This window comes from Catharus ustulatus, chromosome 2, assembly GCF_009819885.2.
Source record: "Catharus ustulatus isolate bCatUst1 chromosome 2, bCatUst1.pri.v2, whole genome shotgun sequence".
In the NCBI taxonomy this organism is placed as follows: Eukaryota; Metazoa; Chordata; class Aves; order Passeriformes; family Turdidae; genus Catharus; species Catharus ustulatus.
This window is the reverse complement of record NC_046222.1, coordinates 39,842,069-39,858,295: the sequence shown is the minus strand read 5'-3', so window position 1 is coordinate 39,858,295 and position 16,227 is coordinate 39,842,069. Positions and strand designations below refer to the sequence as shown.

The following is a 16,227-nucleotide window of genomic DNA, read 5'->3' as shown; positions in this document are numbered from 1 at the left end:
AGGCTTTTATCAAATTTGCAGATACATTAAGGCAGGAAAAGTATCCCATGCACTGAACAGTAGGGTTGGTATCCAGAAGGACCTCTGAGCCTGCCTCTACAGGAATGGTATGAAATTCAGCAAGGGCAAAGTCCAGCACCTGGGAAGGAAGAAGCACCCATCCAGCTGGGCCTGCCTGGGGAGCAGCACTGTGAAAAAAAAGAAGTCTCAGCAAGCTGAGTGTAAGCCCATGATGAGCCCTGACAGAGGAGCAACAGCATCCCATGCTGTATGAACAGGAACAGAGCCAGCAGATACATCACAGTGGTTATCTCTTTACTTAGTGCTCATTTTACTGCTACATCTAGAACAGCGCACCCACTCTTAGCCACCCAATATGAAAAGAAAGATTACATCACACAATAAAGAGTTATATAATTATTCTGAGAGGACCAACCATATTATGAAGCCTGAATGATGGTCCAGAACTTGTTCTAAGTCTCTCTCCACCTTCAGCACCGGCAGCTGGTGAATCTTGAGACACTTGAGAATCCTGGGACTGGGCTGAACACAAAAGTAACAGAAGCAATAAGGAACAAAAAGTCGTTTTCGAGTTCACACTGAGCAATGCACAGCAGAGGGCAGTAACGTTCCACTGCTGTTGGCCTCACTCTTTGGGCACTGATCCTGCCCATCCTTAACCACTTTTCTCTCACCTACACAACAGTTACTGCTCCACCATACCACCAATTTCACCACCAACCTGTGGTCCTTGACATGCCTTCCTAAAATTTCTATCTACCCTGACTGCTCTCCACAGAGAAGGTGGTAAGAACTTGAAATTCACGTTTTGGCTTAGCAGAATGAAACGTGGCTTTGTCAGTGTTACCGCGATCATTTCACTGGAGTGGGGGGAATCTTTTACAATCTACCATTACAGGATTACAAAGAAAAGCAGATGTTCCAAGTGAATCAGAGAAACCAGCAACACTGAATTGCTTAACTACAGCGTGACTACTGTCATGGAACTGAGTCACTTTTGCCATAATGCTCTTACACATTAAAGTAAGATTAATGTGCAAAAAAACCCACCATGGCAGCACCCAAAAAATGCAATTTCTGCATTCAGTGCTGATAAGCATCTTCAAAGTTTGGCAATTCTATGATTATAAATTAATTGTCACAAACAAATACATATTCTTATCTCCAGTTTTCAATAAAGAAGTGCTAAGTATGAAATTGAAATGAAACACAAGTGAAGCAGGTATGTTTTCTCCCAATTCTAAAAAGGCTGTTAATGACGTATATTTCAAATCCCCAGCTTTTGTAAGACTCTCTACTTAGGCAGATTTAACTTTTTCTGAATTCTAACACTACTTTGTACTTTGTATATGCTGAAACTCAGTTTCTTACCAGATAGCAAACTCTGGTTGCTCTAAGTCATACTACAAAAAAAAGATGTTTCCTCTGTAAAGCAACAATAGTGATGATTGATACAATGTGATAATAATAAAGATTGTGTTCTCAATAAATATGAAACATTTTGAAATTAATTTCAGGGAGAGGAAAAAAACTCCCAAGATTTCTTATGGTCACTACTACCCAGGAGACATGTAGAATAAAGTACAAAACATGAAAGGAAATACATCTAAAACACATTTATTTAGAAACCAAGTACTCAGCTCATCTGCTCCTCTTCCTTGGAGCAGGATACAGGAGACAGAGGATCCTAAAAATGAGCATGGTCTTAAAAAAAAAATTCCTTGAAGAAGTATGAAAACTCCAATCATCTAATCAATTACTATTTAAATATGTCCACAGGAGAAAAATGCACAGTACAAAAGACTGCTGAACCTGAAGTAATAACAAGGAGCAGTGTCTAGAAATGGCTGTCAGATGTTCAGAAACTAGAAATAAGTATTTATTTTAAAATTTGATAAAAAAGTAAATGCTGGAACAAGCTACCACATAATTCTCCATTTCCTAATAACTTTCCATCAACATAGGACATACTTTTCTGAAAGAAGTTATTTTATTTTTCTCTAGAATATCATCATGACAGGCAGTAACTCAGGATACACTAGAGATGAGATTCAAGCAGTTAATAATCTCTTGTATATGAATTCTATGGAAAGCTATGCTACAAGTGTTTCATTACTGAACTGTAATAACTGCATTGTTCTTCTGATATTAATACCATGAACAATATCAATTTCATGCTATAAACCAAATTAATTAAAAATCCATGCTCATATATCCCATGACTTTATTATATTAATATCTTTAAAATCCTGTATTTGGTGATTCATAAAGGAGGGTTTTTCAGTCTTCTCTACTTCCTCTAAAATAATAGTGCAAGGTTCTTGTTCCCCACAGCATCCTGACATCGACATGGGACTTTCATGTTTTAACTTCCTGTCCACCACAATGTCATGAAGAATTTATGTTTAAAAGCTGAATCTGTAATATCCCAAATGCCGTTTTCATTCCCACAAGAGAAATGGCAGTAAAATAGCAACAATCATTTTAGGGTGCAATTGGAAAGACGAATGACCGAAAATTCAACGACTTAGTGAAGACAACAGAAAACCAGGGATTAGTACAAATCCAGCCATGTAGACAAACAAACAAACAAAAGCTAATAGAAATGGGAAAGACAGTCTGTTGAAATGCTGAATTACGGACAACTATTTGTGATTACTAAAAATAAATTGAAATCTTAGGTTAGCTTGGATCACAAATAAAAAGTCCTGCTTGGAATAACATCCCTGTACAGAGTAGCAACACATGAAGATAATCACATCTGGAACACTGCTCAAGGGAACCACTGCAGATGAATACAGAGAGACAAGCCTGTTGATATGTCCTGAAGGAGAATTGTGGAAGAGGTGTATATATCAAATCTAGTCACTAGATCCAGGCTGACTTCCTGAGGAAATTAGGTTTATGCTATCAAACTGCCTGTCTCACCTGCAGGGTTACTCTGCAATTCCCTATTAACAGTTTGAATTCTATTAGTCCATTCTAACTAAACAGGACTGGAAAGAACATTAAGTGTCCAAAGTTCCCAACTCATCCTATCAATGCATCAGTGGCATGTAAAAGAGCAGCTCAGATTTTAGACTCACTGGTGGCACCCAATGCAGCATCACTTCAGCAGTTACCTGTCTTCTGGTTGCAACCAGGTGACCAGTTTGAGTAGCACTTGCAACCACTCAATATAGAGCCCAGGGATTCATTCCCCCTAACCACAAGCAGTCCTTAAGACCCATTTTACTGACATGGATGCCTCTAAATTTGAGAGGCAAACTATACAGGCAGACTTTTTAAAAAATTGCCTGTTACCCAAGGCAACTCTCCTATCAGGAAACTCACCTTTGTTGATAAAAGCATCTGCATGTAAAAAGCAGATATGCCAACTTTCTCTTTTCGTCCTTTTTGTCTGATTTGAAAAAGCATGTGAGCAGTGACTAAGGATTTGAACACATCTAGTGGTTCTGTTATCATGAAATCAGTACAACTCGTAAGTTGTAAAGGCTTACATTATTCGGTGAAAGGTTCAAACCACCAAGAACATAACTTCAAAGAACAAGGTCAAGAATTACACAAAACACTCATTTTCTCTTACCTGCAGAGACATAATTACATCTTGAAAACATGAGAAAAACGCAAACATGTTTTGGTAAGAATCAAGTAGCAAAAAACTTTAAAAATCAAATTAAATAAAAAATCACAAGTAACAACCTAAAATGAACCTTAAATTTTGCCTTCGGAAACTTAGTATTTAAAGTGCAAGGGACTGTAGATTTTCATGCTGAAATACCACACTAGTTACTGAAAGGAAGAGAGAAAGCCTCACAGCCTACATGTTATCAAGATTATTACTGGCTCTTTTGGTTGCTGATCTGCTCAAGAGAGCAATCTTCTTAAACACATAATCACAGAAAGCTTTGGGGTTTTTTTCTTTTAATACAGATGTTCACATGAAGTTTTCTAATCCCCTTATATAAACTATTGTATTGTTCATACACAATAGTCTATAATGTAAATAGACACTACACCAAGGTATTTTATATTAATTTGGTAACAGCTGCTCCAGCAATGGTTCTACAGCTTACTCAGAAAAATACAAGTCTTTTCTTCAAATATTGTTAAAAGACAGAATGTTTTCATGATAATTGAAGTTCAAAGATAGATATACTTCAAAAGGGGCATTCTGAGAAATACAGAAACAGATGAAGGAAAATGAGCTAACATGTACTTATTCAAAACAACTCCAAATCCAAGTAAATCCGATTGAATTGGAAATGATGTCTCAAGTGCAAACTAAATGAAAAATTAAAGCTTAGGGTGAAATTTGTAGCAAAACCCAGGAGATGTGTACTACATAGTTGCATTGTTTGCAACAATGGGCATATGAAATCTTCCAAGTTTCTGAGAACTCCATTGCAGCTCTAAAAATATTTTAGATGGATACTGAAAACTGTACTGGACCATGCAACACTGCATTCTTGTAATAAGCTTCACATTGCTTTAGTGAATGTTTTACAAACTAGTCATCTTTGTTCTTTTATAAAGCCAGTCAAGTTACCTGTAACATATTTAGTAGGTTTCAATGTCCCTGAAACGAAATTATTTTGAACATTCACAAAACTTTCTAACAAAAACTTTTTTCTTGATTACCAAAACAGCTTGTTTTATGAAATCAGAATAACTCTGCCACCTATGAACATGGCCTATCCTCAAAGGTGCTCTTGTTCAATAAGAGGTCTTCACAGACAGACAAGAATAGAGCTAAAGCAGTCCTTATAATATTGCACTGTTGTTCATTTTGACATATTCATTGGAACACGTGAAAAGCCTATGATGGTTACTAGAAAAGGTCAAAGCAGAATGGACCTCTCTTGACTACTGGTTTTGCAGACTTTTCCTAGTCAGAGAGCTGTCACAGCTACTTGAAATTTCAGGTGTCTGGCTCAACTCCAGCACTGTGTTAGTCTCACAAGCTTAGATTCAAGGCTAATGAACTGTGAGCAGATAGTCACAACTTCCTAATGAAATAGAAATTGCAGATACAAAATGATTACCTGACACTAAACAAGGCAAAATAAGGACACAAGGAAATGGAATGAAGCTGCACTAGGGCAAGTTCAGATAGGACATTAGGAAAAGGTTTTTCACTGAGAGGGTGGTCAGTCATTGCAACACGTTCCCCAGGGAAGTGATCATAGCACTAAGGCCATCAGAGTTCGAGGAGCAAGCAACTGGGCAATGGTTTAGTTTTAGGTAATTCTGGGAGAAGCAGAGAGTTGGACTTGATCTTTAAAAGTCTTTAAATTTGAAATATTCTACAATTCCAAATTTTCATGTCTGGTACACCTAAGACAAGATTCTTTCAAAGGTTTTTTTAGCTGATGATGACCTCAGCTTTCTATTTTTTGTCTCAACCATATATTTAAGTAATTTCTTATATGCGCTAGTCTTTCAGTGGACATCTACATCAACACATTAACGCTACAGAGGTGTTTTTAAGCACTGATTTCCTTTGTATCAATACAAGAATCACTGGGTACTTAATCAGGAATACCACTGGTCTGCCCAAAACAGGTTCCCACCTGCAAACTTTAGCAATTCTAAAGGTTACAAATGAAAAGCACATGCCCTGCACAAGAAACTGTTGGCAATGAAGTGTACTGCAGTGTGGACTTGTTACTAGAATGGTAATGGATCACAAATACCTAAAAGATAAAAACCCATTCATTCTGAAATAAGTGCTTATTGAAACACCCTTTTTTACTCTCAAAATTTAATAGCATTAAACAGCACTGCATGTTCTTTAACAAGTCAGGTCATATTCTACAAATAAACAGCAGCAAAATCAGCAATGCTTAATGGCTGAATAGCGTTCTTGAAGGGAGAGGATTTCCTCACCTGAATCATATGAAGTTTCAGCAGCCATCATCAGCAATTCTTGTAATAACCTTCCTGATGGGTTAGTCTGCTTTGGACTTTCACTGGAGGCTTTTCCTTCATAGTTTGTTATGCCCAAGGGAAAGGTGCCTTCATGAAGAGCAGGACTGTGACGTTTCACACATGCAAACTCCCCAGACATTGAAAGCGAAGAAGTTTGTCCAGTACCATCATCTGTTTTATCTGAATTTAAAACATTTGTAATCAGTTTTGTTATAAAAAGGAAGTGTTTTGCACTTCATGAGGAACATTAAGACGCACATTTTATTCTACAGAAATAAACTGCTGATGGTCTCCATTTTAATGAATTCAGCCATAACACCTCAGTCTATGCATTATACAGGCTGAAAGATTATACAGAACATAGACTTGTCAAAAACTAATTCCTAACTCCACCAAAGTATTTCTTAAAAAAAAAGAAACTTGAACAAAATTTTTCACACAGAAAATCCCAAGAAACCTTGCAGTAACTTCTTCATATCCAGAGGTAATACAACTTCTCTGCTTTGGTTTAAAGATTTCTTTCTCTACAACCCAGTTCACAAAACAGCCCTTTTTGGTCACCCAATCCAATAAAAATCCCAAGTTTTTACTACCTACCATGACCAATGATTTGATAATATGGGAATAAATCACCTGTGGATCATAATAGTATCATACAGCTAAGTGTAAGTTACTAAGTCAAGTGCTTTCGAGAACATAAATATGTGCTTCCATTAAAATCTTCTCCAACAGAACTTGCTATCTAATCAAGATACCAAATTGGTCCAACAAGAATTGTTCTGCATAAACTGATGCTGACTAGCATTAATTACTTTTCTTTAATTGAAAGATGTCCCACATCAGGTCTTTCAGTATTTTGCGAGGAATGCCAGCCTGACAGGCCTATAATTACTCACATTGTTCTGCTCAGCCTTTTTAAGAACACAGCATAAAAAACTTTGTAAACTATACATTACATTTTAGATGTGAAGAGATACTGAAAAAAATTAAATATTTACCATTAGGAAACATGAGTTTGTTGTACCTGTTAATTAATGTTCCTTATAGAGAATTGCAAAGCATTGCCTGCAGACTGTAACAAACATATTTATAACATTTTTATTGCTCTCCAAATTTTTTTTTGCAAATTTTTTTTTAACTAGAAAAAACAACCTAAAAAGATGGTCTAAAAGTTTCTGTAGAAGCTTGATACTAACACCTTACTTGAAAGATTTCACAGTCACCTTCTTGGTATGATCAAAAGGTAAACCTTTAAACAAAATCTACCAAATTCACTTTATAGTTACTGCACCACTGCCTATTAACACAGATGCTGCCCAAATGAAAAAACAACAGGGAACTCTGGTCATGGAGTAACTGAATTTTCTTTTCCTGAAATTTTGTTTAAATTCTGTTTTTGTAGACAATCACAGAATAAACTTTTCTGAACTACCACTTTGCTAGTATATGTCATACATTAAGAAAGGCAACTGTATCAGCTATTATTTCATAAGAATGTCAAAGCTTCTTCAGAAACTATTATATTCTTCCAATCTACTACTCGTAACAGCATTTATTATGTATTTTGTACATTACCTGCCAAAGAGAGGCTGCAACTCTTCGGTGTGTCTACCTCTGGTATAATACTAAGTTCATGTTGTTGCAAACCAAGCCCTAACTTGACTTTTGTCACTGGCGGTTTGGAAGATCTCAATTTCTGTTCTTTACAGAGAACTTTCTCAGATTGTTCTGTAAAACAAAGTTTAATATGTTACAATAACATGTGTACACACACACACACCCTGAAATTAACTTGGAGAGATGGGAGAGAACTCCATCTCAGCTGTAAAACAATAAAAATTATAATGAAAAATAACAACAGCCTTACCAGTTTGCTCAGTTGGACCAATGCACCATGAAATTGCTCCACTTCCATGAAATTTATTCCTGCCACAATTCTCTTGCTGGCTGTTTTCTGAGACTTGCAAGAGGTTGGTTCCCTTCATCTCGACAGGCTTTTGTCCCTCTGTCATTTCTTCATCTGGGCACATATGTCTCACCTTAGAAGAGAGGAGGCAGTTTTAGATAAGAATATATTTATATTTATTTATTAAAAGAGCATTTTTCTCTTGTGTGTATTCCACGCAGGACAATATTGAGCATGTTGAGAAAGTAGTTCAATTATACCAGACAGATCTGCTTAGCTCAGAAAAACATTTGTACATGGAGGTATTTTACTGAGCTCTACAAACCTGGTGTGCTAAAACACAATTAGTTAGATTCTCAAGGCCTTTGTGTGATTAGATCAGAGTACTGGAGAGTACTAATTTTTAACAGGAACAATTCCCAAAAAGTCTGCTTTTAGTTTTTCAGCTCCTGAATTCAAGAATTTTAGCTGCTTGGAGACTGCAAAATCAAAAGACAGGAGTCATAGGGAAGAGTTATTAATCTAAGATGGTTTCTGTTTAAAAAAAAAAAACACAAGGAGAGACAAAAGGAGGCTTTCTTTTAGAAGCTCAAAAATAAAGCTTGGATTTTTCTTCTGTCAGTGAGAAACAAGCAAATTACAGCTCAAGACTGCAGCTGCCAAATCAATTTCCTAGTGGGTTTCTGAGGAAAACACACAAAAAGACAAGCTTTAAAAATTATCTACTCAAAATGCTTGCGATATCCTTTCAGGTATTACTTCAGTATTTTTAGTACAGGAGGTGTTTTACACATTGAGGTGCATTTATAGATTTGAAGACAACTCTACCTACAGGTATTTCAGACAACGTAGCAATTTCAATAGGCGTTATGTTCAGAGACCAAGTAGGGACCTTCATAGTGTTTCTGTTAGACTTAGCAAAACCATGCTCTTGGAGCTTTACAGAGGAAAAGTACTGATTACAAAGCACGAGTCCTAATTAAAATTTTCATTATGGTAAATCATCTAAAACTATCAATGTTCCATGGGTACACTGTAGCACTGACTTATAAGTTTGATCACCTACTAGACCATTAACTGTGCCAAGTTTTTATAAAGCTTACCTGCTTGTTTAGAAATTCTTTCAAAGCCTCTTGCTGTCTCTGCATCTGTTCCTTCAATTTATCTTGCTTCTGTAAAAGTAGTTTTTCTTGTATTCTCTGTTTAGAAAGAAGAGCTTCTCTTTGTGCATCTAGCTGCTCTTGCAATTCTTTCAAATAGTTTTGCTGAGCTTGGATGCTTTCTGATGAGGCCAGCACTCTGTCCCTTAAACTCAGTATACCAGAATAATTTAACGAAGATGTATTTCCTGCTTTTGATATCAAAAATTCCCCAACACCCTGGGCTTTAGATTCTTCATTCGCTGGAATCATGGGTTCTGAGAGATTGAGGAGCTGATCAGGGCTTGTTTTGCTGTTGCTCTCTACAGATCCCTGCTGATAGGCTAAAGGATCAGCCGATGCTGATCTCTTTGTTGCTGGCATGAAGAATGTCTTAAATGGATGCTGTTCTCCAGCTTCTGCCTTGGTTTGATGGTTAGATATCTTCTGAGATAACTCTTCAGAGTGTACTGCTTCTGAAGACTCAGAGGAACTTTCTGCAGGCAACACAAATCTAACATGCTGTTGGCGTGCTTCTGGTTGTGTTCTTACTTCAGTCACTTCTTTCCTGACTGCCCCTGATGGTAAATAGGACTGGAATGGCTCTCTGATGTGATTATTGGCAGTTTCAAACATTCCCACTTGTTCCTGTGAAGAACAGTCACAGGGCAAGTGAAACTCGCCATGCTTCAATTCTGATGCTTCTGAAAACCACACTGATTTCCCAGCACAAATATTAGGCACTTGCTCTTCCTGCTTCTGTGAAGATGGTTTTTCCAACATACCCAATGCTCCTGAAAACACAGGTAATGACCGTGCATATTCTTGTGCACGAACTTGTTCTGATGCCTGGTGCTGTGTTGTCTGTGCTCCTTGCATCTGTAGCAGCGGCTCTGACACAGGCTCTAAATTAATGGATTTTGTTTCCCTTGTGCTCAGAGGTATTTCAGTAGACAAGTACCTTTGCTTCAGTGTATTCTGATACTCCTGTAGATTCTTTCTAGCTTCTTCAGTGGTTTGTTTGTGCAACCTCAACAGAGTGAAAACATGAATCTTTTCAGAGCAGTGCAAAAAGAAATATCAATTTCAATAATCAAGGCAATCCAAATTACTTTGAACAGACATTCCATAAAGACACTTACCTCTTTTGCTGCAGAAGGTGTTGTTGAAAATTATGTATCATCTGTCTACGACTGTCTTCTCTTGAACTCCTGGTTTCTGATACATTTCCAGTCTAATCAAAATAAAATAATTTTAATTGCACATATACAACTAACTCACAGAAAACTGTATGGCAGTAACCTTAAGATTAATGTTCTTCCTTCTAAGTTTACAGAAGCCACTGGGTACACCATGTTTGAAGTTTGTGAGATTTCTGCCTGAGGCAATGAAGCTAAAGGAGTCTCTAGAACAGATGGCCCACAGCTACAGCTTCTCTCTGCACACACCATCAAAGTCAATGGTGCTTACAGCAGCTCAGCCTAAAGAGGTAAATACACCCTTCAAACTCAGGGAGCAATGAGCCAATGTAGCTGCACTTCCAAGGCAATCAGCTCTCAGAAGAGTACTGGTTGTGCAAATGAAGCAAGATTTTATATATAAAAAAGATTACTTTCCTTCAACATACTCCACAAATTCCTCCTCTTTAAGTAGCTGTTTGAGATTTAATCAAAGACAGAGGCAGATTTTTGTGTCTTTTTTTTCCCACTATGCTTCCTTTTTTCCTTCTCGATAAAGGTTATGTCTACAGGCACAATCATTATCTAACTATAATCCAATTTTACTAACAGATGTTATAAACAGATGTGCTGCCCCTCGGACTATAGAGAGACAATACAACAGCAAAAGTCACAATCATAAAATCACAGAATATCTGAGTTGAAAAGGACCCATAAGGTCATCGAAGTCCAGCTCCTGGCCCTGTGCAAGACCATTACCAAGAGTCACAGAATTTACCTGAGAGCACTGTCCAAACACTTCTTGAACTCAGAGAAGCTTGGTGCTGTGACCACTTCTCTGGGAGCTGTTCCAGTGCCCAACCATCCTCATGGTCAGAAATCTTATTTCATAGTATCCAACCTACATCTCCCCTGAAACAGATTCATGACACTCCTTCGGGTCCAGTGATACCAGGTGAAATAGAAGCTTATACACGAGAAAAGGAAGCTTTAAAACGTACAAATTTCTAATTCACAGCCTCAGAAATAAAAATTGTCTTAATTGATATAGCTTAAAATTGGTAAATAGTATTCTTTATGTTTATTATAATAGTAAAAAAAAATCTCTACACCATTTTCTGTAATTCTTCACCTCATGTTCCATTTGGTTCTGCTGATCTGGGAAAGGGACACTGTGGCTTTGCACCAGCTCTTCCTCTTCTTTTTTTTTCTTAGCTTGTTCCAAACAGGTTTGCATTTGGATCTTCAGATAATCAGCCTCCAAAAGAGCTTTCTCTTCCTCAATTTTTTTAATCAAAGCCAGCTGCTCCTGTTTCTGTTTCTCTATTTCCTCATTCTATCAAAAAGAAAAATGAGGGGGGATCTCTAAAACTAAATGACGATGAAACCAGACTGCTCACACACACCATCACACACAAACCTATGTTCCAAATTATACAAGAAACTCTATTGCTTATGACAGGTATTTCCAACTGCAAGTAGTTCCAAAGTCTACAGGAATAAAATTTTTACCGGCTCAATATTTCTAACAATCCTTGAATCCATTTACTACTGCATTATTATCTGTTATCAAATTAATAAAGTGGATAAAATCAGAATCCATTATCATCTTCTAAAGACTGCAAAAGAAGTCCTTTTCTTGAACTTACTTGAAAAACCTATTTTGCATTTTACTCAGTTTTTCATCAGAGTTCTACACATCTAAACATTAATTCAACCTTTACAAAAGCTTCTGAAACAGCTAATGTATAACCATTTTGAGAGCAGCCCATAATCCTCTGAAGTAGTCTGTTTATTTTGTTCTCTTTCCATGTACCTGTCAGCTACAATTCACTTAGATCCACACTTAGCAACAGCATACGTGCTTTGAGAATGTAAGCAAAGAAAAATTTCAAAGTACTGGCAAAAAGGAAGTGGACAACAGCCTTTAATGACAGTCTGAATGGGGATGTCAGGAAAAGCAACTCAAGAAAATGCTGGACTTGAGAACAGTTAATGTCAACACAGAACTACGTACACCTGGTCAGGTGCAAAGTGGGAGGAAATGAAGATTAAAGAAAGCAGCCACACTTTCATAAAGGATCTGTTGCTTGTTTGTTTTAAATATTAATATTCTGTCAAATTTTTGCTTCCTTAATTTCTGAACTTAAAATCTACAATTAAAGGCCACACGTAGACCCAAATTTCAATTTTTTTGTTTTCAATTGGTGAACCACCACGTAACAGCTGGTAGGTCTCTAGGGATACAACAAAAATTAAAATACAATGAAACACAATACACAGTAGATATAATGAAATAATGCACAAAGTTATTGTTCTAAATGTAATAAATATAGCAGTCCCAGAGACAGAAAAAACTTTCTGCATTTACTTCCAACATAACCTTCCTAGATAACTGAAAAAAAAAATTACTCAAGGTGTGTATGCTTTTCCTGTCACTCTAAACAAAGCCCCATAGACTTTCCTACATTATTACACAGGATTAATAAAGTTTACAGAGTTGTGTATTGATGACTTTATCCTCCCTTTATAAAACAAAGGTATTAATGTACAACTGGGATTCTCATTTAACCGTGATTACCCTTGCCTACAGCACTCGTTAGATTTGAAGAAACTGGGGGTTTCCACTCTATTCTAAATTCCAGCTACAGCTTCATAATTTTTGAAAAGTATAGAAAAGGTTAAAGTTTAAATGTTAAGAGCACCTATAGCTGTTGTATAACCTGAAAATCTTCCGTAAATCTTTTTTTACACCACAACTGAGATAAGAATAAATACAAACACACTTACCCGCTTCTGTCTCTCCTCTTCCATTCTGATTTTAGCTGCCTCTTCCATTCTGATTTTAGCCGCTTGGTCTTGAGGATGGATTAGAACAGAATTTTCATCTGCAACTGTATTCTCCAACATTTTCACAGGGTCTAAAATATACATGTTATTTAGCTGTAATTGCAGTCAGAGTGAGCCTTGATTCTTCTTTACATCTTGCTTTACAGTTTCCCAATCTCTCAACAAAATGCATAAGCTGCTCTTGAAAAGATCTATATCCTACTATTCTGCCTGTCTCCATAAGCTAGAAAATCAAGTTTTATATTATTGAAGTCTTTAATAGCTCTTTATTGTGTGTCTTTCTTGAATATATAGAAATGTCTCAGCTCCAAAGGGACTGAAAATTACTTCTGATATTACTCAGGAGCACAAGAGCAAGACCATCCTGAAGAATCAAAAGCCACACATTAACCTCTTGGAACAAAGAGAGTCTAAAACTGGCAGTACTGGGCAAATGATCTAACATTTGGATTGCACAAAAAGCAAGTCTCAATCCTGTACTGTTAACTTCAAATAGCAGCACATTTTCCCCAAGGCAAGGTTTCACTCATGCTGCACTCTCCAATCCCCAGGCAGCACATTGGCATAGCCATGTACAAGATGGAACTAAATCACTTCATCTTGTTTAAAAAACAAGCACCCTGTGAAAGTAAATTACCCAAAAGCAAAAAACCCAAACAACCAAAACACATGCCACAATTTGATCACTTCAAAACTTCAGAAATCCCACTCCACATACAAGATCACCAGTTCAGCATTAGCCTAACCAAGAAGGGCACCAAGGACAGACATGGGAACTAACCCCAAGATGATTTGGCTATCAAACAAATTGCAATGTCTAATTGCTATAAATTCCAAATTTACAAAAATGTTTTTCAGAATGGGGCCTAAAAGCAGAAAAAAACTCCACTAATCAGCTTATGTCTTGGGCATTTATAGTTGTGAATCTCCAAAGAAAGCAGTTTTACCAGGTCAACAGGTACACAACTTCAATGCTGACTTCTGCACTGAGAATTCTATCTCTGGAAGTAAACACCTATTAAAGTACAGCAACTCCAACAACATTTTGAGTGAGATTTGAAAGATCTCTTCAAGATCTTAATGGACAAGTTGAACGTAAGAGCAAAAATCTCTCCTATTTGTGGTTTCAACAAATCCACAGTGGCACAGACAGGAAACTTTCATTCAAGATGACAAAGCATTTAACACTGAAAGTTCATTAAACAGTTTCATCACAGTCACTGTCACAGCCCCTCCGTGCAAGTCTTTTTACTCCTATACAACAAACTTTGATGCAAGTATGTACTGTGTACCTTTGGCTTCAGACACTGCATTTTTCTGCTGCTCCTTGTTAAGTTCTAAATCACACAATGGTCTCTTTTCACTAGCAATTGTGCCTGATTCAATAGTTTCAAATTCACTTTGATGCTCTTTCTCACTTTTTGATATCCACTCCTCTTTTTGGCTTCTAATTTTGTTCAACAATTTCTTTAAGGCAAGTTTTGATCGAGGTTGGCAAGTTTTTCCTTCTTCATGCCCTATAAAGAATATATACTGTTAAGAGCTTTGGGTAATTAATATTTTCATATAATAAAAAGAAACCCTCTATTTTTTTATTGCTTACAGAGCTGAACAAATAGCTTAGGTGTATTTTTGAAATCTTAGCAAAATTTTCTCTTACCTTCAAGACAGAAGCAGTAATTTGCCTCTGCAAGCTATAAAAGAAGGACTAAGCTGGATGCAGTGTTTTATAATCACTGTAGTAGAAATATGCAGTACTATCCTCACATCTCCCCTCTGCTTTCTATCAGCACTGGCAACACAATGCACCACAGACCAAACACCAGACTGTGCCACCCAAGGGATGCAGAAATGCTTGGCCAAGCAGCAAAGTTCACTGAGACACTTCTGGCTCACATCACATAACCCTGGACATGCCATAAGCAAACAGGACACACTCATGCATCCATTCCAGACTACTCACAATATGCAGCAGCTCAACTACAAACCTGAACATAAAGGATGCACAATAAGCAGATCATAAATCTTCAACATTAAAATATCTCAGAATGGAAAATATTTAAGTTCACATATCAGTATCAGTCCATAATTTATACTAATTACGCAGGAATAATTACGGCTACTAACAGTGTAGTTCTTAGAACTGAAAATGATTCTCAGCATACTAATGAACTGAAGCATATCAGAAAAAGAAGTCACATTTTCATTTTTAAACTCATCATCATTAGGGTATTATCATCTATGCTAAACATAAACCAAATTATACTGAATTATGTTACGCACATTAAGAAGTTTTACTACTTAAGGCATTTTACTTATTACTAAAATTTATTTTATATACTAGACTAATCTTTCCTAATATAAAATGAAAAGGTTTAAGTCAAATATGAAGTTTAGAAGTTTTACTTTCTGGTTCACTAGGGACCTCCTCTTCTATGACATGTTCTGTTTCTTGTTGAGCATCACAAGGAAGCTCTGGTTGAGTGTCACAAGCAGATTCATGCTCCAAAGAGATATCAAGATCATTATCTTGAGCTCTGTCAGAAGGGGCTGGCAAAGGCTGGGGCTCAAACTGCAAAATCAGGTCTTCTTTCATGTCTAATTAAAAGAGCACAATGAAATAAAATGACCATTTGTAATACAAATCAAACAACATTGCAAGACTACAGTCACACACAAATCCCCAGGAAATTCAAATATCAACAGGTTATTTTACAACAGATTTATCCAACTTTTTTTCCCACCAAAATACAACATCAAAATTGTTTAGATCAATAGATGTCTATTCACTCAGAACCTCCACAGCAGTTTCCACTAGAATACGCCATGTTTTTCAAAATACAAGTTGATGTGATGAAAGGCTCAGTTTTACACCAGAAACAGCTCACAAGAAAAATTACACATGACCCCAGTAATTTCATTGTGGAAAAGACACACCCTGACCTGGCTGTTCACAAGGTTGCCACAGGAGAGCGATTGCACAGTCCAGGTGCGAAATCCCAGAAGACTGTACAACAGGAATTCTCCTATCATCCCCTTACTAACTGAGGGGGTTACTGCCTACAAGAGATGTGGGACACAGGGGAAGAACACCTTGGAATTCTATGCTTGTTGCACATACTTGGGGGAGGAACCCAAGGCAGGAAAAGGAGAGGATCAAGAGGATCAAGGGGCAGAACGACTATGAGATAAAAACGTAAAA

General features: G+C 37.0%; 1 protein-coding gene across 1 annotated transcript in view; it reads right to left on the bottom strand.

The window, feature by feature from the left end:
- CEP295 (centrosomal protein 295) overlaps positions 1-16,227 on the bottom strand; it is a 43,366-nt gene that overhangs the window by 12,922 nt on the left and 14,217 nt on the right. The window contains exons 9-18 of the mRNA XM_033087062.2: positions 15,432-15,623; positions 14,318-14,542; positions 12,966-13,096; positions 11,308-11,511; positions 10,140-10,231; positions 8,962-10,027; positions 7,820-7,991; positions 7,528-7,680; positions 5,911-6,132; positions 437-543 (exon numbers count right to left, since the gene is read on the bottom strand). Coding sequence (XP_032942953.1) covers positions 437-543; positions 5,911-6,132; positions 7,528-7,680; positions 7,820-7,991; positions 8,962-10,027; positions 10,140-10,231; positions 11,308-11,511; positions 12,966-13,096; positions 14,318-14,542; positions 15,432-15,623 — 2,564 coding nt within the window. The remainder of the gene's footprint in view (positions 1-436; positions 544-5,910; positions 6,133-7,527; positions 7,681-7,819; positions 7,992-8,961; positions 10,028-10,139; positions 10,232-11,307; positions 11,512-12,965; positions 13,097-14,317; positions 14,543-15,431; positions 15,624-16,227) is intronic.